The sequence below is a fragment of the Antechinus flavipes genome, chromosome 1 (genome assembly GCF_016432865.1).
Source record: "Antechinus flavipes isolate AdamAnt ecotype Samford, QLD, Australia chromosome 1, AdamAnt_v2, whole genome shotgun sequence".
NCBI lineage: Eukaryota > Metazoa > Chordata > Mammalia > Dasyuromorphia > Dasyuridae > Antechinus > Antechinus flavipes.
The window spans coordinates 185,267,906-185,295,372 of NC_067398.1; the positions used below are offsets into that span (position 1 = coordinate 185,267,906).

The 27,467-nt window shown below is 31.8% G+C and overlaps 1 protein-coding gene across 4 annotated transcripts in view; it reads right to left on the bottom strand.

Annotated features, from left to right (window-relative positions):
• The window catches only part of SKIC3 (SKI3 subunit of superkiller complex), a 115,540-nt gene that overhangs the window by 42,659 nt on the left and 45,414 nt on the right, over nt 1–27,467 (bottom strand). For all 4 annotated transcript variants that reach the window (XM_051993879.1, XM_051993863.1, XM_051993871.1 and 1 more), the window contains 14 exons: nt 27,170–27,423; nt 25,741–25,843; nt 21,386–21,562; nt 20,688–20,832; nt 20,471–20,549; nt 20,322–20,383; nt 20,167–20,223; nt 18,531–18,599; nt 15,837–15,911; nt 14,955–15,096; nt 11,087–11,180; nt 10,160–10,237; nt 2,879–3,003; nt 2,161–2,284 (listed from right to left, as the gene is read on the bottom strand). In XM_051993879.1, coding sequence (XP_051849839.1) covers nt 2,161–2,284; nt 2,879–3,003; nt 10,160–10,237; nt 11,087–11,180; nt 14,955–15,096; nt 15,837–15,911; nt 18,531–18,599; nt 20,167–20,223; nt 20,322–20,383; nt 20,471–20,549; nt 20,688–20,832; nt 21,386–21,562; nt 25,741–25,843; nt 27,170–27,423 — 1,584 coding nt within the window. The remainder of the gene's footprint in view (nt 1–2,160; nt 2,285–2,878; nt 3,004–10,159; nt 10,238–11,086; nt 11,181–14,954; nt 15,097–15,836; nt 15,912–18,530; nt 18,600–20,166; nt 20,224–20,321; nt 20,384–20,470; nt 20,550–20,687; nt 20,833–21,385; nt 21,563–25,740; nt 25,844–27,169; nt 27,424–27,467) is intronic.

The following is a 27,467-nucleotide window of genomic DNA, read 5'->3' on the forward strand; positions in this document are numbered from 1 at the left end:
CCCAAAGTCATCAATGATCTCTTAATCGTCAAATCCAATGGCCTTTTCTCAATCATCATTCTTGAACTCAGTGCTGCCTTTAACACTGTTGATCACTCTTCTCCTCCTTCTTGCTCTCTTCTCTCTAGCTTTTCAGGATACCATACTCTCCTAATTTTCCTCTCAGATGGCTGCTACTTAATACCTATTTGCTAGATCTTCATCCAAATCATTCTCTCTAATCCTAGGCATCCTAAAGAACTCTCTCCTAGGTCCTCTTTTCTTCTCCTATTATACTATTCCACTCAGTAATTTAAACAAAATTCTATTTTTTTTCCTAAGTTCCAATTCTTTTCCTATATCCAGCTCTTTCTCTACTTACTGAGAAAGCTAGCAATAAGATACTCATTATACATATGAAGTCATGCAAAAAATATTTCTGATTAGCCATGTTGTAAAGGAAAAAAAGAGCAAAAATTAATAAAGTAAAAAAATATATTTCAGTACATTTTCTCAGTGTTCATTATTTCTCTCTCTGGAAATGGATAGTATTTTCATCATAAGTCATTTTGGAATCATCATGGATAATTGCATCTCATCATGCATCATTGCTGTTACTATGTACAATATTCTCCTGGTTCTGTTTACTCCATTTTGCATCAGTTGATATGTCTTCCCAGGTTTTTCTAAAACCAACTCCCTCACCATTTCTTAGCACAATAATATTCCTTCACAGTCATATATCACAACTTGTTCAGCTCTTCTCAACTCTTTGCTACCGTAAAAAGAGTTGCTATAAATATTTTTGGTACATATAGATCCTTTCCTTTTTTTTTCAGGGGGGATTTCTTTGGAATACAAATGTATTGCTGGGTCAAAGGTTAAGGCAGTTTTATAGCCCTTTGGACATAGATATAAATATCTTATGGATGTAAATATCATCCCAATGCTAATGATTCTCAAATCTACTTTTCTTGCCCCAATTTCTGCTGACCTCCAAGCTCACATCTCCAACTGAATGGAATATCCAACAGACCATCTTAAACTTAATATGTCTATGCTAAACCCACTCCTTTCCCTGCCTTTCCTTCTACTGTAGAAGGAATCACCATCTTCCTATTTCCTCAAATTCACAATCCAGAAATAATCCTGAATCCTCACTATCACTCACCTCCCCATAATCCATCATTGCCAAGCTTGCTCATTTCACTTTTGTAACATCTCCCTAATATTTCCCATTCTTTCCTCTGATACTGACACTTCCTTGATAATGCCCTTATTACCTCACACCATATACTTACAATAGTCTGCTAGTGAATTTGCCTGCTTCAATTCTCCCCTCACTTCAATTTGTCCTCATTTCCATCACCTAAATTATTTTCCTAAAGCACAAGTCCAATCATGTCACACCCTACTCAAAAGACTCCAATGCCTCCCTATTGTCTTCAAAAATCAAATGCAAAATCCTCTGAATGATAGTCAAAGCCCTTATAACATACCCTCTTTTTCCTTTTCCAATCTTCTTACACTTCATACTCTCCAGTCAAATAACACTGACTTCCTTGCTGTTCCTCAAACATGACACTCCCGCAATTCCCACCATTTCTTCTGGCTATCCCCAATAATGAAATGCTTTTCCTCTTCATCTCTACCTTCTAGTTTTCTTGGCTTCTTTCAAGTCCCAATTAAAATGCCATCTTCTCCAGGAAGACTTTCCTAACTCATTTTAATTCTAGCACCTTTCCTTTATAATTTCCTATTTATCCTACATATAGATTGTTTGAACATAGTTGTTTGCTTGTTGTCCCCTCCATAAAAATCTAGGTTCATAAGACTAAGGAATGACATGTCTTTTTGTATTACAGTGTCAGACACACAGTAGGCACTGAATAAAAGTTTACTACCTGGGGGGGAAAAAAACTTAATAAAAATGCTAATAGACTGTTTCCTAAATGTCCAGTCTAAAAAAGTATAGAAACAGCTAAAGTATATATTGCCATAATAATGAAAATAATACACTAAGATCTAAAAAAGCACCACCTTTAACCTTAATACCACCTGATAGTTCAATAGTTCATAATCAAAGGGATACCAATGACTGTTTCCAATGATAAAAACAGATTTCAACCTAATCATCCTCTGACATAAACATGACTAAACATTTATGTCAACTATACATACCATTTGAATAGTAATGTCTTGGCTATGTCCATTTTATTTTGTTTGTATTCTGTTATTGCCAGGGCCGTCAGGATATGAGCTTTGTCCTGCTCTGTTTCAACAATGGACAAAGCTTTCTCATAAGCTGTTAATTAAAGTGAATTGGAAACAAAAATTAAATGATATGAAAAGGAATCCAAGTTATTATGGAATTATTAAAACAAAGACAAAGAAAATGTACATCTTAACTGTTAGCTTGCTTTCAAGGAATACAATGAGGCTTAGTGAGTCGTTTGGCTAAATTACTACAATGGTGATTCCCAGAGAATCTGGACCAAAAAAGTTGCCTTGTGAAATTCCTTTTTCTGCCATCTAACCATTCTCTTACCCTTAGATTTCCCAGAGATTTGGAGGCACCCTATTAGGACACAGCCTGAAGTCATTCTTTCTCAACAACCACAGGCTACCCAAAGATACAAAACCCACGGCACAATAAATTGGGTCATATTATATGAATAACTGGCCTAACAGTCCAGTAAAAATAGCAAGTGTCTTAGCATGCCCCAGGAAAACCCAAAAAGCTGATTTGATTTGATTTTCTGTCCACTTTTAAAAAGTAACTTATTAACTTATAATATTATTTAAACTCAATAACTTTATCAAAGCATTTAAAGTACAAAGATAAATTCTACTCAACTCTGGGAAAGACATATTCTTTTCCCTCGAGCAACAGACTCACCTTTGTTACTCTCTTGGAAAAGTCCTTTCTTGAATAATGCCAGTGCAAGGCCTATAATGTCATCGAATTCTTCCAGAGGAGTTGACTTAAAAGCTTGTATGGCTTTATCATATTCACCAATAGCACTGAGGGGAAAAGGAATCTAATTTATAACATAAAAAATGAAAATGTAATAATCCAAGAATTACTTACTAAGAACTTTTCCTATAGGAAATTAATTTATATTTGTTTTTCATAGCTGAGGTTCAATATTCTACTAGTACTAAAGTACCATTAAAATAGAATACTAAATATTTGGAAAGAAGTTAAAAGTATGTCTGTAATTCAAACTGAATATTCAAGAAATGTTAATGGTCTCCAAACTTTACTCAATTTAAATTACATGTAAACATTTTTGTCTTAATAATAGCTTAATATATATACTTTTTATTTATTTATCCATATTTCAAAATTTTATTTGTGTTTTTCACAAAGTTCACTAGACACATTATTTCACTGAATTACCCAATCTTTACTTAATAAATTGTTGTTAATTGACTGGTTCACCAGACAATTCTATGAAATAGCCAAGTCGGATGATGTCACTTCTCTACTTAATACTTCTGAAGTTCCCTATTAGCCCTAGATTAAAATATAAAGTACTCTAGCATTTAAAATCCTTCACAAATTGAATGCAATTTACTTTTCTCGTCTGATAGATTTTTGGTTTTCCTGATACACAACAATCCCTCTCCTGTTTCAGAACCTTTGCAGTGGCTGTCCCCTATTCCTGGAATATACTTTCTTCTCACTTTGTCCCCTAAAATTCCTTATTATCTTCAGTGCTCAGTATAAGCCTTATTTTATAAATGAAGTCTTTCCTGGTCCTCTCTTCATTCATCCTTCCTCCTATGGGGCCTTGTATTTATTTTTAATGTATTCTATTTTTTATGTATGTTATCTTCCATACTAGAATATAAGCTAGCATTTCATTTGTTCAGTTCTCCAACACTTAGCATAGTGCTTGGCACATCATCACTTAAAAAATGCTTGTTGATGTGATTATTACACATTTTACAAATAAAGAAACTGAGGCTCATAAAATATAAGGGACATGTTCATGATTTTACATCTAAGCACAATCTGAACTTAGTTCTCTTGAGTCTCAGTTTGGTACTCTATCCACTATAAAAGACTGCTTTTTAATTAGGTGTTAATTAATTGAGAGAAATTTTTGCAGTTAAAATGAAATCTCAACAAATTTCAATAATGTACAATTCATTTCTAAATAGGTATTCTTAATGCAATTAAATGTAATGCTATAGTTAATAAATGAATAAAAGAATGATGGCTTTTTTTCCCAAGTTATTGATAGCATTAAAAAAAATTTAATAAAAAAAGTAGAATTCTGTACTTGCACATCGATTTCCATCAACAGTGATATGCTTAGATCACAGAATCTAAAGTTTGAAAGAACCTTAGAGCACATTTAGCTTAACTCTCTCATTTAACAAAGGAGAAAATACAAGCTCAGATATAGTAAGTAATTTGCCCAAGATCAAATAGTTAGTAAACAAAAGATTTGAAGAATTTTAGACTTCTGAAATGGAATTCAATAGCTTACTATTTCCTATGTGTAATGAACATGCCTTTAAAAAAAAAAAAGCCATATAAGTACGTAACTTTATCGTATAACAAATATGAACATGTTTACTTCCATATACAAAATTAACTTGCAAATTTTTCTAGTTCAATAAATAAGGAAAATATTATTCACACATAATGTTGCATTTAGAAATAAATCATTGAAAGTTAACCAAAAAGTACTTTTAAAAACTAATAAAATAGAGATAGTTTATCTTTTGCATTCATATTCAGGGACAAGGGAAAAGATTTTTCCGGGATAAAACGTTATTGGTTTTGCAAGTCCTAATTTTGCAATAAATATTTGTGAAGACAGAAAGAACAATTCTAAGATTTCAAATGAAGGGATTAAATTTTCTTTTAAAAATTTTCATCTCCTGATAGAATGAAACAGACACTTTATTTCTTGCATGTGTATGTATATTTCTTGCACATATACAAAAATATATATACATATACATAATATATATGTTATGTGTATGTATATAGATATTCTTCTGCTGTATACTTAGAAGAAAAATGTATTCCAGATGTAGTGGAAAAAGGCAGAAAAATAAAATGCTTCTGTGACTTTTAAACCATCTAGTAGGATACATTTTATTTGAAACCTGGTTCTGTCATTTACTACTTGTATGACTTTGGGAAGCAAGTAATTTATTCTTCAAAATTAGCCTCACTGGGGCACCGATTCCTCAATTGTAAATTGCAAAATGAAGGGATTAAATCATATGACCTTTAAGCCTTTCTTTGACTCTAAATTCATGAAATGGTAAACTTGAACAGTTAGAAATTTAAAAGACAATTTGGAGATACTGATTATGTCTTTATCCAAGTTATCAAGAGTCATATAAAAAAAAAAATGCTCTAAACTAACTAATAGAAAGCAATCTGATAGCCAAAGCTGACAAAAAAGAAAAATGACAAATGCTGGAGGGGTTGGGGGAAAAGAAGTAAACTGATGGAGATAAAGTTGATAAAGATTTGAACTGGTCCCATCATTCTGGAAAACAATTTGGAATTTTGCCCAAAAACAACATCAAACCATACATACCCTTTGACTCAAATGAAACCATTATTGGGTCTATATCCACAGTTTGAAAGATATACACTACCTAATCATACTTCATTTCTTATTTCTTATTTTTCATTTTTTCTACAAAATCATTCATGCCAATAAAAGACCACTATGTATCACAAAAGTAAAGACTTCATGTTAATAAAAGACAACTATATATTACAAAAATAAAGACTTCATGCTGACTGCATTTTAATGAACTCTTTTTGTAAGAGGTATTTTTTAAAACATCTACTTAACCCCTTCCTGCCATTTTTTCTTAATCAATGAATAATCTGTTGCAAGCATGTAAATAGCATTTAAAATTTTTATTAATTCAAATATTGAACTAAATTCGAGAGATTAAATTATCAATCCCCCCCCTCCAAAAAAAAAAAAATGGATAACTATCCATCTGGTAGAATATTCACTGGTATGCAAAATCTAGTTATATGTTTCCAAGTTGTTGCTCAATTCTTTTGGTCATGTTCAACTCTTTGTGACCCATTTGAGATTTTCTTGACAAAAATACTTGAGTGATTTGCCACTTCTTTCTCCAGCTTAATTTATAGACAAAGAAACTGAGGTAAACAGAGTTAATTAACTTGCCCAGCTAGTGTCTGATACCAAATTTGAACTCAAAAAGACAGTCTTCCTGACTCCGGGCCAGGGCTTCTATCTACTATACCAGATGCCTTGGAGATGTTTTTCCCCTGAATGGGGTTTTGATGGATAGATTATTTTTTATTGTAATCTCAGCTCTTTTACATTCTGAAATATCATATTTAAACCTTTTGCCTTCATATGGTAGCTGCTAAATCTTGTGTGAGTCTGACTGTGGTTCTATGGTATTTGAATGGTTTCTTTCTGGCTGCCTGAAGCATTTTTTATTTGACCTGGGACTAGAATTTGGCTACATTATTACTGGGAGTTTTCAATTGGGATGACTTTCAGGAAGTAATCAGTGGATTCTTTCAACTTCTGTCTTAAGGAAATCAGGGCAGCTTTCCTTGACAATTTCTTGAAAAATGATATCTAAGTTTAAATATGGCTTTCAGGAAATCCAATGATACTTAAATTATTTATCATAGATTTATTTTATAAGTCAGTTGTTTTCTTAATGGGGTATTTAACATTTTCTTCTATTATTTCATCCTTTTGACTTTGTTTTATTGTTTATTTATGTCTCATGGGATAATTAACTTCCATTTACCCAATTCTAAGTTTTAAGGAATTATTTTTTTCAGTGAGCAGTCTATTACCAGGGCTTAAAGCTATTCCAGCTTGAAAAAATCTTCTAGAAGCTGCACGCTTCTGGCATAGCTGATAATCACTGATATGTATGAGAATGGAACTCCTTAAGAACAGGTGTCTTACTTTTCTATGTGCATCTTCAGCACTTTGCATAGTACTTTGCACATAATAGATACTTAAGTACTTTATTCATTCATTCACATTTATACAGCATGCTAAAGTTTTGAAAAGGACATTTTCATATATTATTTTACACAGTCCTCACAACATACCTATTAAGTAGAAATATTCACAGAAATATTCTCACCATTTTTTATTTGAGGAAACTAAGGTACAAAAAAATTAAATAATTTGCCCATTATCCATAGTCGGGTAACAGATCCACATTATGATGAGGTTCTGACAATAAGAATGCTATGGAAGTTCCAGAGCATAATATAGCTAAGAAATAATACATTTCCAAGTCCAAAGACCAGAATTCAAATCCTCTTTCTGCTACATGCTATCTTTGTGGTTTCAGATATAGTATTAAATTTGGTTTCACTAGCTCATTGTTTTTTGTGCTGAAAGACTCCCAAAAAAATTATCTAGTAACCAAAACATTCTTAATGTGGACTCTGAGAATTTGTTGGTTTTTTTACTGTTTTGATAACTCTGGATTTCAGCTTAATTGGGTTTTTTGATAACCCCACATTTTATTTGATTTGCTTCAGAATTCTGAAATGGGTTCTAAAGACTTCAAATACAAAAGCAGTTCAATCCTCTGATTTATTAAAAAAAAAAAAAAAAAAAAAAAGGAAATATTATACCTGTAATCAAGAAAAAAAGAAAAGAAGTATATGTTCTAAAATTTTTTTTGTGGTGACAAAGAACTGGATATTGAGGGGAATAGCTACACAAGTTGAGGTATATGATTGTGATGGAATACTACTATGCTGGAATAATTGATGAGTGAAATGATTTTAGAGAAATATAGACAGACTTGAATGAAATAATGAAAAATGCAGCAAGCAGAACCAAGAAAACATTGTATATAGTAACATCAAACACTGTTTAAAGAATGATTGTGAATAATCCAAGCTACTCTGAATATTATATTCAAATCAACTATAAAAGACCTGTAAAGGAAAATACTATTCACCTCCAGAGAAAGAACTGATAAACAGAAGTACATATAGGATGATTTTACATAATTTGTAATTATTTATTTACAAGTATTTATAAATGTATTTATAAATCTGTGCTAAAAGATGGCCTTCTATAGTGTGGGGAGAGAGGAAAGGAGACAGTTCAAACTTAAAATTTGTAAAAATTAAATATTTTTGAAAAATAAATGATATTTAAATTTAAAAAATAAGAAATAAAGAAACAAGCCTAAAGAAGGATAAGTGAAATGCTTAAAGTAAATTAGCACAGTGAAGAAGAAAAGAAATAAGCATTTATGGAGTGCCTAATGCTATATCAGACAATGTATTAAGAGTACTACAAATATTATTTTATTTGGTCTTCACAACAACAATAGGAGATAAGTACAATTAATATCATCATTTTACATATAAAAATACTGAGGCTGATTTGGTTGACTTGGCCAGGGTCACACAAATAGAGAGTGCTAGGTCTGAATTCAAGTTTTCCTGACTTCAAGCCCAGAGCTCTCTCCACTATACCACCAACTATGGATAAGAGTAATGGTTTTAAACTCAAGAAAACCTTAAGTTCACATCCTACCACTAGCTGAATGACCATAGTCAAATTAATTAATCCTTTTTTTATGCCTCTCACTTATAAAATAGGGATAATAATAGCACCTACATCTCAGGACTATTATGGGAATCAAATGGGATAATAATTGAAGAGGATTTTGCAATCTTTAAAGAGCTATATAAATCTTAGTTGTTAAAGTAAGACAGTATAACGTTTGGGCTAGCTTTCTAGAGGACTTCCGGATGGATCTTGGTCAGGAATAGAATCTAGAGTATTTTGGCCCAGTCTTGATCTTAGTGGAGGAGTGCAGGAAAGCCACCAGAAGGATGGTCAAAAATGGAATGTCTCATTTCCAGTCCTTCTCAGCCCTTAAATATCTTGATATAATTACGTCATTACAGCACACTATGCATGTGTAAACTAAGAACAATTACATCACTATGCTAAGTACTAAGTACATGTATACTAAAGAACTATCATATCATCAATTCCACTGAGTTAAAGTTATAAGTATCCGTTTCAAGTATACGTCTCCAGAGTTCTGCCCCTTGACAAATATTTGAACCTAGGTTCCTGCTTCTAAATCTAGTGATATATCCATTATACCATGCTGCCTTCCTAAATCTATAAAAAGAAGAGATTAGACAGAAGGATCTTTAAGATCCCTTCCAATTATTACTGCAATATTAGTAATAAAAATGTAAAAGCACTACATTTTATTAAGAAAATTACTTTGATTTGCTAGTTAACTTAAGAAAAAGGTTTAAATGCAAAAAGACCTGTGAAGCTTCTGAAGCCATTATATTCAAAATATTTAGATGTTGTTAAATGTTATTTTGACTAAGTTTATTCCAAATTTTATAGCTTTTTAAAGTAAGATTTAGGGGTAGCTAGGTAGTGCAGTGAATAGAGCACCAAACCTGAAGTCAGGAGGACCTGAGTTCAAATCTGGTCTCGGACACTTAACACTTCCTAGATGTGTGACCCTGGGCAAGTCACTTAACCCCAACTGCCTCAGCATATAGACAGATAGATAGATAGATAAATGAATGAATAAATAAATAAAGTAAGGTTTATTGCTGATACTACTTTTAATATTTATCACTTATGATTAAGTCTAGGCTTTGGTCTTGAAGTCAGGATGACCTATTTTTAAATTCTGCCTCTTAACACACTGTGTAGCTCTTGGCAAGTCACTTACTGGCTCTAAGCATCAGTTCTCTGAAATTAGGTATTGCCACCTCAGTTGCCTCAGATAAGGAGGAAACAAGAATCATGTGCAAAACTAGAAATCTGAGAGTCAAATATTCATAATTTGGAGAATAACTACATAAAGAATTTTGGTTTTTTTTTAGCATTCTAAAAAGAAGTAAAGGAGCAACATATTCTGTCCCCAACATGCCAACTGGAAGTAAGCGAACTATTCCAACTGAAGCTTAATTAAATTTAAAAGTTTGGCAAACTGGGAGTAAATCCAAATTTCAAAAATAGGTTATCATATTTCAAAAAATTTTAGAGTAAAAACAGCTTATAATGTTCCCATTTAAAATAATGAATCACTGAAAATTTCATTAAATGTTTTAGGGATAAAAAAAATTAGAACTGACCCCCCCAAAAAAAAAATTAATGGAAAATAATTTGCTTACCATAACAAACGGCCATAATTTCTTACTGTAACATTATAGATTTCTTCTTTTTCTTCATTCTGCAGTAACAAAATTGCCCTTGGCAAAAGAGAAAAATTTTTGAATAATCTATATGCAATAACATTCTTTTCATCTTCATTATGTGAGTTGTAGTTTTCAATTGAGATTATATAAATACTAGATCTGTGGTAACAGCATTTGGGAAAGAGAAGGAAAAAGCAACATAAAACAGTACTTAGGCTGTGACTTTATCATCAACCTCCATTATAGTTACCAAGACAATAAACCAGAATTGATTATTATACAATCTCTTGAGCAAGCTAGAGGTTTTTCCTTTAAATTGGTTGCTAGGTGCTGAAAGGCACATCAGTAGTATTCTTTCTCTGATGGAACAAATGCATTTAACAAAAGGAATATCATGACAGATATCATGAAGATAAAAATTATTTTTTTCTTTTCCTAAGTGTTTTTATTGAGCACAGATAATTCTTACTAACAAAAAGTTATATTCCTGTTAAAACACATAGATAACAGGATTGCGAAAAATTATTATTTCAGGTCTTTTTGTAATATTCTCTGAAAGGTACTTTTTGGTTCTCCTTCAGACTTCCCTGACAAGCAAATTCATCTTACAAGCAAATCAAACTATAAAGAAATAGAAACTTCTACATAGAAACTACAGACTTCGCTAAAAAAATGTTTTAAATCAGGCAGTGGCATTAAGACTATATATATATATGAAAACCCAACTTCCATCTTCCCCATCTTTAGAAATGTTCACATTTGATGAAAAATTATGAAATTTTACAAATATGTATTTAGTACAGGCACTGCAATTGTACTAGATGCTCTGATAATATTTCATTAACTCTAATTAAGAAATTAAAAAATCTTCATTTCTCAATAATTATTAAACATATACTTTACCTTTGGTATGCATCAGCTGCCTCTTTATTCAGTTGTAAATATTCATTTAAATAACCCAACATTGTGAAAGCCGGAGCATAATTCTGAATTCTTTCTGAAAAATACAAATGCCTATACTTTTTATATGCTTCATGAATTAATTTTGATTTTGACAAAGACCCTAATTCATAATGCTTTTATATTAACTTTAAAACTATTATCCCAGTGAGTCACTTTTGGCTAAAACATAATTTAATCAAAAGTTACAGTGTTAGATAGTTACAAGCATCATTAAAATGCCAACTTTACTTGGTCCTTAATATAAAATGTCCAGTCAATTCTCAATTTCTTGGACAATATGTAATGATAATAATGAATATCTTCATAAATCCTGAAGCTAAAAATGCTCCAAATAAAAATTATTGGATTTGATCTTCACAATAGTCACATAAGTATTACATCTATCATTACTGATATTTTACAAAGAAATGATAACTCAAACATTATGAGATTTACCTTTCAGCAAAGGTTGGATTTAAAATTAGATTAAATATGACTCCAGGTTCAGAGCTCTTTTCTCACCATATACTACAATCTTTACTTACGTGATTTTAAAGTTTAAAATGGCTATATTTTTATCTCTAAAAAACCCAAAACAAAACAATGTAAAACTCTAGCCCATATTAAAACTTGATTTTTCAAACCTGTCCTATTTGGAAGGAAGCTTTTTTTTTTTTTTTTTTTTTTTTTGGGCAAATCACTTTAACTTGTCCCACAAGTAAATTTAGCTACAATTTCCCTCAGAGATTTTATTTTAACATGTGCTAGATGAAAAAAAAAAAAAATCTAATAGTAATGACATGTGCCAGAGCTCAAAACAAAGCACCTGATCAGTTCTATACCTTAAATTTCTAATGTCAAAAGACATTATTAAGACAACAGAACTATATTTGTCAATATAAATATTGAAATATGCATTATGTATCAATTCTTTATGATGCATAATTAAGAAAAATAAAATCTCATCACCAAGAACTTTCTGAAATAAGTTATTCTTGATATCCAACTTTAATAGCTGAGAATTTATTGCTTTAAGTTTTCCATCCTTTTGTAGCTATAGTGCTAAGCACACAGTATATGCTTAATAAATGATTGATAGTGATAATGATGTGCTTCCTTGTCTTCTAAAATAGTATATTAAAATTGCTGTTGATGGATAAGGCTGTTATTATGAATAGTCTATATTTTACAATGTAGTCATACCATTAGGAGCGCCTTCATTTCTTTGTATATAGGCAGGATTAGTACAGAGGAAAAAGTACATTTTCAGACAAAGACTATGAATTCAAATCCTAATCCTAGTCCTGTCATATGGTGTCTGAGTGATGCTGGTTAAGTCACTTGACCTGTCTTGGCTTCAGTTTGCTCTTCCGTAAAATGATGAGTGTGGACTAGATGATTTCTAAGGTCCCTCCCAATTTAAAATCTACGATTCTATGATACTAAATGGCTTCAAAATGTCCACGTTTTGAGTTTTCACTTCTAATCTTTTGTTTCCTCCTTTGTTATTAGACTGTCAATTCAATTCACCAAATATTTCTAAATACAAACAACAGAGCAGAGGGACTATTATTTCAGCTACTAATATTCAATATCAGCAGGGAACCCAAGACCCTCTCCCCAATTCTCATTCATTACAGATAGATAATCAGGATTATCATTTGAAATAGTGAGTAAGAAGCTTTCTTGAAAATAAAAAGCATGACCAAATAAATTTGGGAATAGTTGTTCAGCTATTTTGTTTGTTTGTTTAGTGACTGGTTCTTGCCTCCATTACAAGTAGGTAGTATATTAGAATTTGTTTTATTCTGTTGATAAATAAATTCTAAAAATTATTAATTTTTCTAACCTTTAATTGTTCTTTTCTTGTTAAAAAAAATCAAATTTTATGTAATTTTAATTCCTTTTTTGAAATGAATAACATAACAAAAAAAGTCAGACAGAGAATAATTGGATTTTAGTAAGGTAATTAGCATCATGATATTTTAATGGATAACATAAAGCTATGTGTATTGAACAATAGAACAGATAGGTTTTGAATGATTGAATGCAAAGTGTCAATTAATTAAATTATCTCACCCATGAGAGAGCTTCCTAATGGAAATTTTAATCAACATTTTAATTAGTCATGAAGGTCCAGAAGACACTTGATAAAAGTTTGAAAATGACATAAAACAAAGGATAGCTAATAAAATGAATGAAACAATCAGGATATAAAAAAAAAAAAATACATGCAAAGTTAAGTTTAAAGTTAAAATTTAATAGGGATAAAGTTCAGTCCTCTATTTACTTTTTTAAAAATCAATTATATAAGAAAAAGAATGGATGAGACAAAGGCAGAAAGTAATTCTTCTGAAAAAGAATTTAAGTTTTAAGTGGTCCATAAGTTCCAAACGAGTCAACATGCAATATAACAACCAAAAAGAAAAAAAGCTAACTTCCTCTTAGGTTGACTGAAGCATGGAAGGTGACAATCCCAGTGTACTCTCACTCGGTCAGGTCACATCTAGAGTACAGTGTCTTTTTCTAGATACCACACTTTATAAGGGACACTGAAAAGTGAAGCACATCCATAAGGAAGGCTTAAAGGATTGGAAAGACTTAAAATCATATTGTAAAAAGATAGGTCAGCAACAGGATGATTTCAGAAAGGCCTGGAGAGACTTACACAAACTCATGGAATGAAACGAGCAGGGCCAGGAGATCATTATACACTTCAACAACAATATTACATGATGATCAATTCTGATGGACCTAGTCATCTTCAGCAATGAGATGAACCAAATTAGTTCCAATGGAGCAGTAATGAACTGAACCAGCTACGCCCAGCGAAAGAACTCTGGGAGATGACTAAGAACCATTACATTGAATTCCCAGTCCCTATATTTTTGCCTGCCTGCATTTTGGATTTCTTTCACAGGCTAATTGTACAATATTTCAGAGTCCAATTCTTTTCGTACAGCAAAATAACAGTTTGGTCATGTAGATTTATTGTGTATCTAATTTATACTTTAATATATTTAACATCTACTGGTCATCCTGCCATCTAGGGAGGGGATGGGGGGAAGGAGGGGAAAAATTGGAACAAAAGGTTTGGCAATTGTCAATGCTATAAAATTACCCACATATATAACTTGTAAATAAAAAGCTATGAAAAAAAAAATAAGACCACCAAATATTCTCCTAATATTGATGGGATTTTCTGGTCAACTGTGGACCTATAAAGTAAATGAAATAAATGAAAAAAGTATTTTACTATTTAAAAAAAAAAGAAGCTAGGTCAGAAGAATCAACTTAGAAAAGAGATACTTAAGAAATAACATGAATGTCATCATTAAATATCTGAAGGACTTACATGAAATTATCTTGTCTGCCTCTGATGGACAGAACTAATATCACTAAATGAAAGGCACAAAGAAGCCCATTTTTAGAGCACTATTACTTTGGGCATGACAACAACTTCCCTAAATTACCAATTTACTTATATATAAGATCAAATGAAGGAATTATACTAAGGTGATTTGTAAGATCTTTTTTAACTATGTAATTCTACAATTGTATGGATCACTTTCTATTAGATAAAAATAAGACTTTTGTCATTCTTCAGAAAAATAATTGGATTTAAAAACTAAATCAAATGGTTAATATTATAATGTATTATAATCAGACCAAAGATGACCCTACATCCCAATATATGCATTGTTACAAAAATCATTTAACTAATGTACAGTAGTTCACTAAGCAATGAAAATAAAAGAATAGCACACTATTTCTGAGTACCATCAAAAGAAAATAATACTTAGAATAGTAACTTAAAACTTTATAATACCTGTATATTTGCTCAAAACAACTTGTGCTGCTGGAATGGCATTCATCTGAAGGATATTATAGCGGTACAACTCCGTTTCTCTGTTTGTCCTATCTTGTAGTGTTGTACATACCCAATATGCATAACCTATTGCTCCCTCTGTCTTTAAAGGGAAAAAAAAATAAAATGTGTACTTAATTGGACATGGTGTTAACTATCATGCAATTAAAACCTGTGATTTAAACGATATACTTCTATTCCAGGAAATTTTCTAAATCTTTAAGAAAATAGTTTTCTATAACACAAAATTGAATTTTATTATCAAGTTTCATTGCTATCTTAACACACTTAAGCACATACTAATTTCCAAAATATTATAATGAATCAAATTACTTAAAAGTTCTTCCTTTAATCTTGAATGCACAGTAACAGTTATAAAGAATATACAGAAAGTAATGTCCCATCCAGAAGGCTGAATTCTCTTTTCTATTGTTACAATTCAGCATGACAATACTAACTTATCAACAGTAAAAATTAACACAAAATTTATTTAAGAATTAGGGAAATTGAGGTATATTCTCATAATACCCCAAAAAACAAAATTATGGAAAGACAAAAAAGCCTTTAGACTTTATAAGTTTGTCACTTTCTTATGAGAATCTCCTTATGTATGAGTTGGCATTCTACCTATTAAATATAATATCTTAACAGCTAAAGACAAAAGTGAGAAGACTTTCATTTAACGAGGATTGGCTATGTTCCTATTAGGATAAAATTTTTAATAAACACTTTCCACCTCCAATTTTACCATATTAAATTTCTACACCACCAGTTGTTTTATTGAGAAGCATAATACTTGGTTTCATCATTAATGAATGCAAAATTAAAAATGCTAATTCTTACGTGCATATTGAGTTCAGTAGTATGCCGAAAGAGATCCATTGTGTCATAACTTCCAACTGTCTCTGCAATAAGTGCCTATAGATGAAGAGGAGAGAAACTTTTTTTTACTACATATAGTTTCTGGAGACAAAGGTTCACTAACACTGCAAGATAATATGCTAATTCTGATTCAGTCTTGATTATTTCTAATCAACCAGTGACCTGACTGGGCTAACTCTTAAACTAGACTAATTTCCCAGGATGTCTTCTTAGAATAAGACATTGAAAGAATGCTCCAGGTGGTACTCTTCAGGGACTGAGTCCCCACTGTACCCCTTCTCTCCCACTTACAACCTAGCCCTTGTTTATTGGTATTAACAGAGAGACTTTGATCAGACTTCCTTTTAGGTAATGACCAAGTTTCATCCTTGTATTTATGCAACATTCAGTTTGTTCTTTCCATTTAATTATTGCAAACAATATGACATATCATTGTTTTCAACTGCCATATAGATTAACTGACTGGAGACTTCTGCCTTCTCATTTATTTCACTGGTTCAGAAGTTACATAGATAACAGGGTGAAATATAACTTAAGAAACGTAACCAAACTAGGTTTGGTTAAATAACATAACCAAGAATAGCACAACATAAGAATGTATTCAGGGGTTACGATCTGAGTCAAGGGAGCATATATCAAATACTAATGAAATGACAGATTTTTCAAAGCATGGAAAGTATTTTTCAAAATATTGAAGTGAATTCAATTCAATTCAACAAGCACTTATTAAACCCTGACTATGGGCTAGGTGCTGCACAAAGTGCCTCAAACATCAAAACAAAAAACAAAACAGTCTCTTTTCTAAAGATATACTGAAAAAAACATGTACATAGAAAAATAAATACAGAATATATATAAAGTAAATAGAGAGGAATTTAGAGGCAGTAAGGGAGAGCCCTAATAGTGATGGGATGGGATAAGGCCTTACTGGACAAGGAAGTACCTAATCTGAGCTTTGAAGGTAACTGGGGATTCCATGAGGTAGAAGTGTAGAAGAGTAATCCAGGTAAGAGGAATAGCCTATTCAAAGGCAAAGAAGCTTGAGATTGATATAAAACAGCTAAAAAGCAAGTTTAGCCAGATTGTAAAGTATGTAAAGGAGAGTAATATGTTATCAGCCTGGAAAAATGGGCTAGAATCAGATAGGAATGGCTTTCGATGTCAAACAAAGGGATTTGTATTTTATCCTAGGAGTAACAAGGAGAGACTAAAAGTTACAGAGGAGAGGGAGTAACGTGATCAGGTGTTTTACATATCCATCTGGTGACTGTGGATATGAATGAAAGAGAGAAGAGACTGGAGGAAAATGGAAGAGTTAGCAGATTATTTTAATAGCCTAGGCAAGTGGGACGAGGACCTGCACTAAGGAGATCATAGTATTGAGTGGAAAGAGGGACAAAGTCACTGAGGTAGAATCTATAAGACTTAGCAAATGATTTGGGGACAAAAGAATACAACAGATGAAAGAAGAAATTCAAGAAAAACTCTGTGTTTCAAAACCTGAATAACTAGAACAATTATAGTGTCAGGAAAAATATATGGCTTTAGAAAAAGTTTGGGCGGAGAGGGGGAGGGGGGCAGAAGAGAGAAGGGGAGTGGGAGGTTGAAAGAGTGAAGAAATAAGTTCTGCTTTGGATGTGTTAAGTTTGAGACTCCCACAGGACATTCAAGTTTTTGTTCAGTAAACACCTGGTGAATAGGAACTGGAGCTTAAAATAAACTGAATAAACAAATTTGGCAGTCATCTACACAAAGGTAATCACTGAATCTGTGGAAGCTGGTCATTAAGAGATAATATAGAGAAAAGAGGTCTCTTGAGCTTTGGGATCAAACAAATTAGACTGAAGAACAATCTGTTGGATAGAAAAACCAGTAGAAATTAGTACCACAAAAATTCAGGGAGGACAAAATATCCAGGAAGAAATTATTAAAGGTATTAAAAGCTACAGAGAGGTCTAGAAGGATGAGGAATGAAAAAAGATCATTGGCTTTGCCAGTTAAGAAAGATCAACAATAACCTTGGATACACATTGCAAATTGAGTGTTAATAGTCAGAAGCCAGACTGCTTCTTAAGGGTCATTAAACTCATTCAATCCTGATTTTAGTGAGTGACAATTTTTATAAACAATCTTTGAAGCAATACTTCATCTAATACCATTTATAATAATACTTCCTAAAATTCATTATAATGAATTAGTTTTAGTGAATTACTATTACTACAGGTACCATATGCTAATATGAATGTCACCTTTCTGAGTAAGTCTTCTTAGAAACATCTTAAAGAGAGATCATATCAATGGGAAGGAAAAACAAATACCCTTCCTACAATAATGCTGAATAACTCTTTTTAACGAATTTTGTCAAATAAAAAACAATCTGAAATACTACTGAAAAAACAAAATATGAAAAAATTTTTCTGAATTTTCTTTTCTTGCAAGAAATATTTTCAAACAAAATTAAGAAGCCATTAATACAGCAAAATGTCTTGGTGAACAGATTTCTATGTTATTAAGATGGTGGACTTTAAAAATATTTTTTAAAAAAGGGAACAATCCAAACATCCAAAAGTTTTTAAAAGAAAATTGAGATGCTTAAACAAATGAACCTATTCTCTAAAATACAATGAAGATATAATTAGAATATTCATCTCTTACCTGCCCAATCCAACACATTAAGTAAGATGGATCAAGGGACTGAGCAACTTTGAAGGCTTCATGAGCTGGCTATAAAAATGCGTTAAAAAAAACACCATTAAATATTAGATTTCTCTTTCCTGTAGTGACTAAATACAGTACAATACATTAAAATAGTGAGTTAAGCAAAAAAAAAAAAAAAAAAAAAAGTTAAGCATGGTATCAAATGCAATGTTATTAGGGAGAAGAAAAAGGGAAAAAAAAAAAAAACTTTATCCAGAACCTTATCTATTTACTAATAACAGGTATTGTTTTGTACTCTAACTAGTTCCCACCATCTACAAAGTTGGGAACTTAATACATAGTACATAGATACTCTGGGTCTTGGGACCAAGACTCAGATTCACTCACAAAGAGAACAAAGTTCCCAGAGTTCCAAACTATGAAACAGTCTTAGCCCTCTCCATCACCCATTGACTTCTTCGTTAAACTTCACTTTCAACTTTAAACAAAGGGATTAAATTAGTTTACACATTTTAATTCTAACCTAACTGGAATAGTAAATGTTAACAATTTGGTTTATGAGCTAGAACAGATGATGTGCAGACACAATACTAGCTCTAGAGATTTGTGAGAAAGGTTGCAAATATGACCAAATACCACTCCAGCTATTTTAGTCTCTGATTTTCTCATGGGTAAAAGCTCAAACCTGCCAAATCAAGAAGTGGTTTTGTAGAGGGATATTAGCACTTACTAAAGTCAAGAGCTAAGTAATCCAAGTAAAGCTGGCTGAAATTAAAGATGGCTGAATTTATAAAGGTGCTCTTCCAATATTCTATTCTGCCCTGCTTAAGCCTACTGTCACCTACATTTCAATATGAATGGGAATTTATAAATTGCTGTTGAAAATGAATACATTTGAGACAGATACACTATTCTTCTTGCCACTGGAAGGGCAAAGGAAAAATAAATAACACTTCTAATATATTTACAGAACAAAAAGATTGTATCTAAGATTGTTTCTAAAATTAACCATTAAATCATCAACATTACAACATTGCTTCAATTCATTCTCTACAATGGTTCTACTAAAATGTCTCATGATGCTAGATGTGGTCACTGCTCACATTAGCGAAAAATAAGCTTTAGTTAAGCTTATGTCCTCCGAGAACCAAGTTCAAAAAAATTTATCATTAACCAAAGGATGAGAAATGTTTTGGTGACAACAATTCATTATATGAAGAAAATGGAACCTACATTCATGCAGGAACCACATTCATGCAGGAATTACCTATATCAAATGAAATAATAGGTTTTTTGAAGAATAAAGTACTGAAGTTTCACTCCATCAACTAACCTTTATCAGTACTTTTTACTAGGTACATGTTTTTGTCAACTTGGTCATCAATATAGAGAGCATCCATGCAGATTAAGAAATATGTAACTTAGAGAGGTCTGTGACACTGAGACTTAGTGAGGTTGCCTTAGCCCCTCACTTCTACATCATGCTGTACATGATACTGTACTGAGAAAGCAAACTGGTCAAAAAAGTACAAATATAATGATGTAATTATTGATATTTGAATATAAACAAAAAATGATTCTAGGTCTTTAATGTTGACCTCCCCTTGATACCCCAGAAAAAAGAAAATTTTACCTCAATATTTTCATTTGCTAGATATAAAACTCCCAAGTTTGTCCATGCAGTAGCATTCTGCATAAAAAAGAAAATTCAGCTGCTTTGCTATATGGTTTTCTCAGAAAAACAAAAATGCAAAATCTGGAATACTCTCAAGGGATGATTGCACTTACAATTTGTTCAGCTTGGATTGATTTGATGAAACAGTGTTGGGCAAGAGCATAGTTTCCAATGCCTGAAAAACATGAGTTGTAATTTAAGTAAGCTTTATGAATATGAACAAATAATTCTCTAATGTGATTGAGTATTACTTAATTCTTACCACTGTGACAAGCAACCACACCAAGGGCATTCCAATACAAATGGTTATTACTATCCAGTCTCACTGCTTTTTTCAGACACTAGAAAGACAAAAACTTACATTTTACTTCTTGGAATTACTTGCATTGAAATTGTCAAGATCAATGGACTTTTATTTGCCAACATCAAGATCCTTGTTCAATATAGCAAGCTGACTCCTAAGAGTCTCAATAACATACATGTAAAGATTTCTCCAATAATTCTTTAAGTTCATTTACACAGCTTCCTGTTTCTGTTAGATTCTGTGCTTGACGATAATAATTAATTCCAAGATCACACCATGTATTAGCTGTAGGCAACAGTTTTAGTGCTCGGCCATAACACCTACAAAAATATAAAGTGATTTTATTTTAATAACAGAACAGCCTAGTTAAATCTATATGTTGCTAACTGATAAAACTATTAGTAAATTACTTTCCTAAACATTAGCTATCAAAGTTTAAGTATAGATACTTAAAACAACTTTTCTTTCTGTTAAAAACCCAGAAACTACAAAGGAAAAGTGGAATGCTTTAGCAGTTGCAATCACACTATTACAGCTTGGCTTAACTATTTTTCAAGTAGTACTTTGGGAGAGGATTTGTTTGGATGTTTATTGGGAAGTGTTTTCTGTGTCAAAACAAAATGTAGCAATAAAAAAGTAAAATAACAAGATATTTTGAATAAATTAGAGGCAGCCATGAAAAAAGAGTCAGAGTCAGAAAGACCTAGGTTTAAGTCCCACCTCTGACACATCAGATTAGCCTCAGTTCTCCAGGTAACTCTCTCAGAATATTATTTTTAAATCAACTTCCAATCTCCATAATTAGCGGGAACTTCCTCATCAGCTGTTTTCTACACCAATAAAATCACAGGTATGGTTCAAAAAATTAATTACCTTCCGCCTAGATGGAGAAGCTCATGTTTCTTCAATATTTCTTTTCCTTCTTTCTGACCCAGAAGGACTCCTAAAACATTCACATTTACTTTAGATGGTGAAACCACATGTAAACTGGTACATGCATCTCCTAGGAGCTTCCAAATACAAGAAACATCAGATCGATACTGAAGAGCCCTAAAAGGAAAAATGCAATTACTTTAAAATATTTCCCCAAATATCAATTTTTCTTCTCTCCTAATCACTTAAAAAGACTGTACATATAGAATAGAGTGAGTTCTTCCATTAGGTACTAGAAATACTTTATTAAGAATTCACTTCTCAATTTAAGAAAATTATCTCCTCTAAGTACATTATGTTAATTAAGGACTACCTAAAATCATATCTATATATTTTCTTTATAATTCCTTCTGAGAAAGTGACAGAAATCTGACTAATTTTCCAGGACAATATTTCTAATATTAGATTTTTAAGTAAGTTCTTAGTAAAAAGCTTAATGCTCAGCTGTTACAGCAGTGAATAAGGATTTTGCCTTTTAATTTTTTTTAACTATAAACCAAAATAAGCTGATCATTATACAATGCCACAGAAGAATTTCCTGTGAATGGAATAGGTAAACCACCAAGTTATGGTATACACTAATTTGAATGTAGTAGACTTCTGTTATGAGATTCAGGATATCAAAAGACCAAAAAAAAAAAAAAATCCTGTTATCTGTTGTTATTTTTATTGCCAAAGATAAATGAATTCAAAGGTAAACAGAAATGCTAAAAGTAAAAACTATTCCCTCTCATTTAGGCAATTACCTCTATCCCCACCCCTCAACTTCTTGAGAAAAAATGATTTGTGAATAAAAACAAGGCAATTTAATCTACAAGAACCCAGGCAATGAGATATTGCAAATAACTATGGTACTGGCAGATGGACAAGCAGATGGAACATTTTTCATAGCCTTTTCTGCTGATGGAGTCCAGCCAAACAATATTTTTCACCGATTTCCCAAGAAATAAGACAAGCTATAACTGTCATGACTGGAAATCTACTAGGAAGATCAGCTGGAAAGAAGTTTGGAAGCTCTTTTGTCTAAATTTCTAAAATTGATAGCTTAAAAACAAAAAAGAGATCAAGGAACAAGAGAAATGGGAAAAAGACAGATAATAAACTCAATAACCTCATCCTTTTTCGATACCTAATAGATTTAAAAGCAATGCAGAAGGGGCAGAAATTTTACTCCTCTTAAAAATCTAAATTCTACAGCTCAAGATTTAGTATCAGAGGAACTGAATTTGGGTCCAAGCTCTTCCACTTATCTCAAACAAAATTTAATCACTTCTCTGACCCTTCATTTCATTTGTAATAAAGTTAAAATTCCATAATTTGATTCACAAAGTCATTTTGAGGCTCAAGTAAAATAATGTATAAAGTTGCCCTATTAATGATAAAGTACTACATAATGTGAGTTATTATTTCCTTTTTTAGTAAATCACAGAAAATAATACCTTCTGAATTATGTAAAATAACTTTTGCCTAGCACATCTTTAGCTGTTATGTTAACAATAAAAAATTTAGGCTATCAGGAAAAAGAATTGAAAATAAAATTAAATTTAAGATTAACTTTCTAGAAACATATTACCATCACATAAATTATTAAGCATATTATCTGTCATAATATATGCCAACTATTATACAAAGAAAAACTGCTGTGCTACATGAAAGTGACAGAAATAAAGCTAGAGGAGTTTCAAAATTACCATTAAGCATCCATCCGAGCTGTGCTCTTCTCCTATACTATTTCTTTCTTTGTTCCAAGTACAGCAAAATTAACAAACTAGACAAGTCTCAGAGCGTTTTCCTTAACCTCTTACACAGATACTTTGTTGTGCTATTTAAGAAGTAATTCTGAAGTGGAATGAAGAGGAAGCAAAAAGGCAAAAATAAGAAGGAAGAAGGGCTAACAAAGTGAAAGATAAAATACTTTCATATATATTTGAAAGTGAGCTCTAATGCTTCTCATTAATGCTTCAGGGTATCTAGATGGAACAGTAAATAAAGTGCTAGATCTGGGGTCAGGAAGACATCTTCTTGAGTTCATATCTGGCCTCAGGTGCTTACTAGCTGTGTGACTGGACAAATCACTTAACCCTGATTGCCTCAGTTTGATCATTTGTAAAGTAAGTTGAAGAAAATGGCAAATCACCACAGTATCTTTGCCAAGAAAAATCCGGAAGGGGTCACAAAAAGTCAGACAATTGAAAAAGACTGAATAACAATAACAAATGCTTCTGAAATTTTATATTCTCAATGTGGGCTGTTTAAAAGTCTTGGACAAAAAAATACTAAATCTATTTTAATTAATGAATCAAACATTTCTATCTCCCACATACAATCCAAATCTTTCAGATTCCTTTCCCTTATAGGACACTAAATTAGCATCTTTTCTCTAATCAATTTCACCTCACGATTTTAAAGCCTTATATTATTTCTCAAAAAAAAAAAAATTCCTCTTTCTACATATAGAATAGGTTAACAAAACTGATTTCAAAGCATGTTTCACATTATTAGAGAAATACTCCGATTCTATAGACTCTTGAATATTGTGCTACCCCACATGGCTTAAAAGTTTCTAATACTAGTATTCTAGTACCAACACTGCTAACTTGCTAGCATGGATGAATACTAATGAATATATCAAAGGCTGCACTACTACCACCAGAGATTTAAAATTTCAAATTGAATTGAAAAATTCAAATTCCTCCAAAAAAGGAAAATGTGGTATGTATCCTTCAAGAATCTGTGACTTCATATTGACTGGTATTCTCTTTTAACAATAGCAATTACAACACCCTGGAGCCCAAGAGTGTTTTCAATGACATGAAAAATAGTCTGTAGAGAATGTATTTTTTCCTGCTTGACAATGTGGAGCAGAAGCAAAAGTGAAAGAAGTAAAGAAGAAAATTCTAGGCATGAGGTAAAAATAAACTTCTCAACAACCAGAGCTAACCAAAAGCAGAAATGGCTGCTTCTGAAGTAGATATTTAAACATGATATAGAGGGGATTGTTGTTCAGGAAACAGTCTGAAGGTCTCTCACATCTTAAAATACTGTGATTCTAGAACATCATGGTTAATGGTTTCACATGTTACTAAAGTTTAAAAAAACTAATGATCTGGTAGCCAAATTTCCAGTAATAAGACTGAATTTAACTAGGTAGTCTTTCCCTAGTTAGGGCTTTTCCTATGTAGTAAGATTCACCAGTGTTTGTGTTCCACTGATATATCCTTCAAGAAACCAGGGTTCCTTCTAAGCCATAATGCAACTATGCAGAACATGAGGGGAAAATAAAACTTTAGTGAAGAAATATGCATAGTACATATAATTTATTCCACAATTTGCTAATTTAGTAAAAATGAAAATATACACACTAATGGACATATCTCATAGATTAACCATAAAAGGTTTCGTTGCACTCTTTACATTAGAACTCAAGTCAAATGTAACTACTTCTGGCATAAAAGATAATTGAACAAAATTAAAATTCAGGATAATCAAACCTATGTCTACTACATAAGGAAACCATATAAGTGAGAATACATATGAGAGTACTTTACCATAAAATTGTAGACAAATAAAAGCATTATCATTTAATATTTTAGAGGTAGCAGGGCAGAGTGAATAGTCAGGAAGACTGAGTTCGAATCATGTTTCTGACACTTACTAGCTGTGTGACCATGGGCAAGTCACCTCTCTGAGCTTCAGGCAGCTCTCTAAGATTTATCTACTAAGTTATAGATGGGCCGAGATCTTCATCAATGTGGGAACTCTCCACCGACAAAATCAGAGATCCTTGATGTACTGACATATTACTATAGTAATCAGATGATTCTAAAACCAAAAATATACATATTTAAATTTGATTACTAAGGAGTTGTTTTTTAAGAGGTCCTTTTAAATATTTTTCAAATGCTTATTCTGTGCAGAGCACCAGACTTTTTAAAAATAGGAATTAAGCTAAAGTAGATCCATCTAGTTTATCTTTAGAATGTCTTAGTAAAATATTAAGAAAATGCTTCACAATTTTGGAAAATATATAAAGTGCTACATGTATTCCTAAAAGCTACACTAGTTTTTTTAAGGACAAGATAAAAGGTTTAAAATCTCTTAAAATTTCTTTAAACAAAGCATTTTCCTGCACTTTTTATTTTATGTTGAGATTAACCAAAGAACTATTCCAAAATCGTAATTTTTTTTTTGTCTCATCTTAAACCATAAATTTATTTTCTGGACTTCAGGTTTAATTGAAATTTTTAAAAAAGTACAAGATTAACTTAAGCAACTAATTGGAATCTGTAACTAACCAAGTAAAGTAATCCAAGGCTTGTTCTATGTGATCCACAGCTTTACCATCAAGGAAATCAGTCAGCTTTCCCTTTGCCATCATAAGGTGACACTCACCTAGACCTGAAACCAGAGAAGTATGAATTTAAATGTAACTTTTCATATAAAACTGTAGATTAACTTCACTGACTATTAAAGAAAATTTTGGACATTGTGCTGGTCATCTTCATAGGAATTTTTTTCTTAAATACCTTCTAGAAAACTTAAACTAATTCCATGATTTTGGCTTAATGTAGTTAAGATTTTTTTAGTAGGTGCTCATATCCTACTAAAGAATATCAGTAGTGAGTAAATGTATACAGTGGCATCAGTAATTGCAAATATATCCATCCATACATAAAATTTAATGTTATATACCTTTATTTGAAAGATTACAAAGGAACAGACCTTCCAGCACCATAGTAAATGACATTGATGTGACAGCCAAAAGTCTAAGTTAATTCTGATCTGGTTATCTTCCATTTAAGGAAATGAAGAGAAACAGAACAGAAAGTATAAGAAATATTTACTTTAAAAAATAAAATAAAATAAAATGAAAGGGGGGGAAGGGCTATTTATCCTATCAATCAAAATTCTAGATTATACATAAATGATCTGCTTTATTTTCTGTCCAAATTTGATAAGAATTTGAATTATATGCCTCTGGAGGTCTTAAAAATAAAATGAACAGACAAGCTACTGCCAAAGTTTATTACAAAATAGCAAGTCCTACAACTTTTAAAGTATGATTATAAAAATAATATGTTTTATTTTGCAGATGTTGCCTTTGAGATGCTGATACGTAGATGGAGATTTTATTTCAATCCTAAGAGTTTTCTATGTCTAAGGATCCTGCCACAAAAAATTGCATTTGTTATATTAATTCAACATAATGAAGAGGCAAAAATCCTTAACAATAATTCTTCCAAGAGCAGCCAGGTGGCTCAGTGGATAGAGCACCAGCCCTGAAGTCAGAAGGACCTGAGTTCAAATCTGGTCTCAGATACTTAACACGTCCTAGCTGTGTGACGTGGGCAAGTCACTTAACCCCAATTGCCTCAGCAATAAATAAATAATAAAAAATAAGAAAATAAGTAAATAAAATTTAATTTTAAAAAAGCTTTAAAAAAATCCAATAATTCTTCCTGTATGTGAAGTAGTTCCTCTATAAAGCAGAAGCTAGAATATAAAAGTAATATGGTTTACGGTAATTATAGAATAGGATTTTATTATACATAGTTATATGTTTCTTATTTGGTAAATATTCTTATTCTGTAAATGTTATTTGGTGATAATGAAATCTTTTTCAGGTTAGAAGACAATAAAGGCAATGTCTAACTTTCTAAGTGAAAGTTTACTGCTTAATAAAAGCACAAAAATTAGCATTGCAATCAAAATATAAAAGTTTACCTTTCAGGGCAGGTACATAATCTTCTTTTTTTTTAATGATCTGCTCATACTGAGCTACAGCCTCTTTATATTTGCCTAGGACTTGCTGTATTGCTGCAACCTTAAACACGCTATATATAGATTCTGGGTTCAGTTCACTGGCTTTTGTGAAGGATTTCAGAGCTGTGGTATAGCCACCTCTACTCAAGTAGGCCTCTCCCAATGACTCCCAGCAATTAAAATCTTTTGGGTCTGCTCTTAATGCTGCCTGTAAACTAAGGATTTTAAGAAAGAATTTCAGTTAATAAAAGAAATAGTA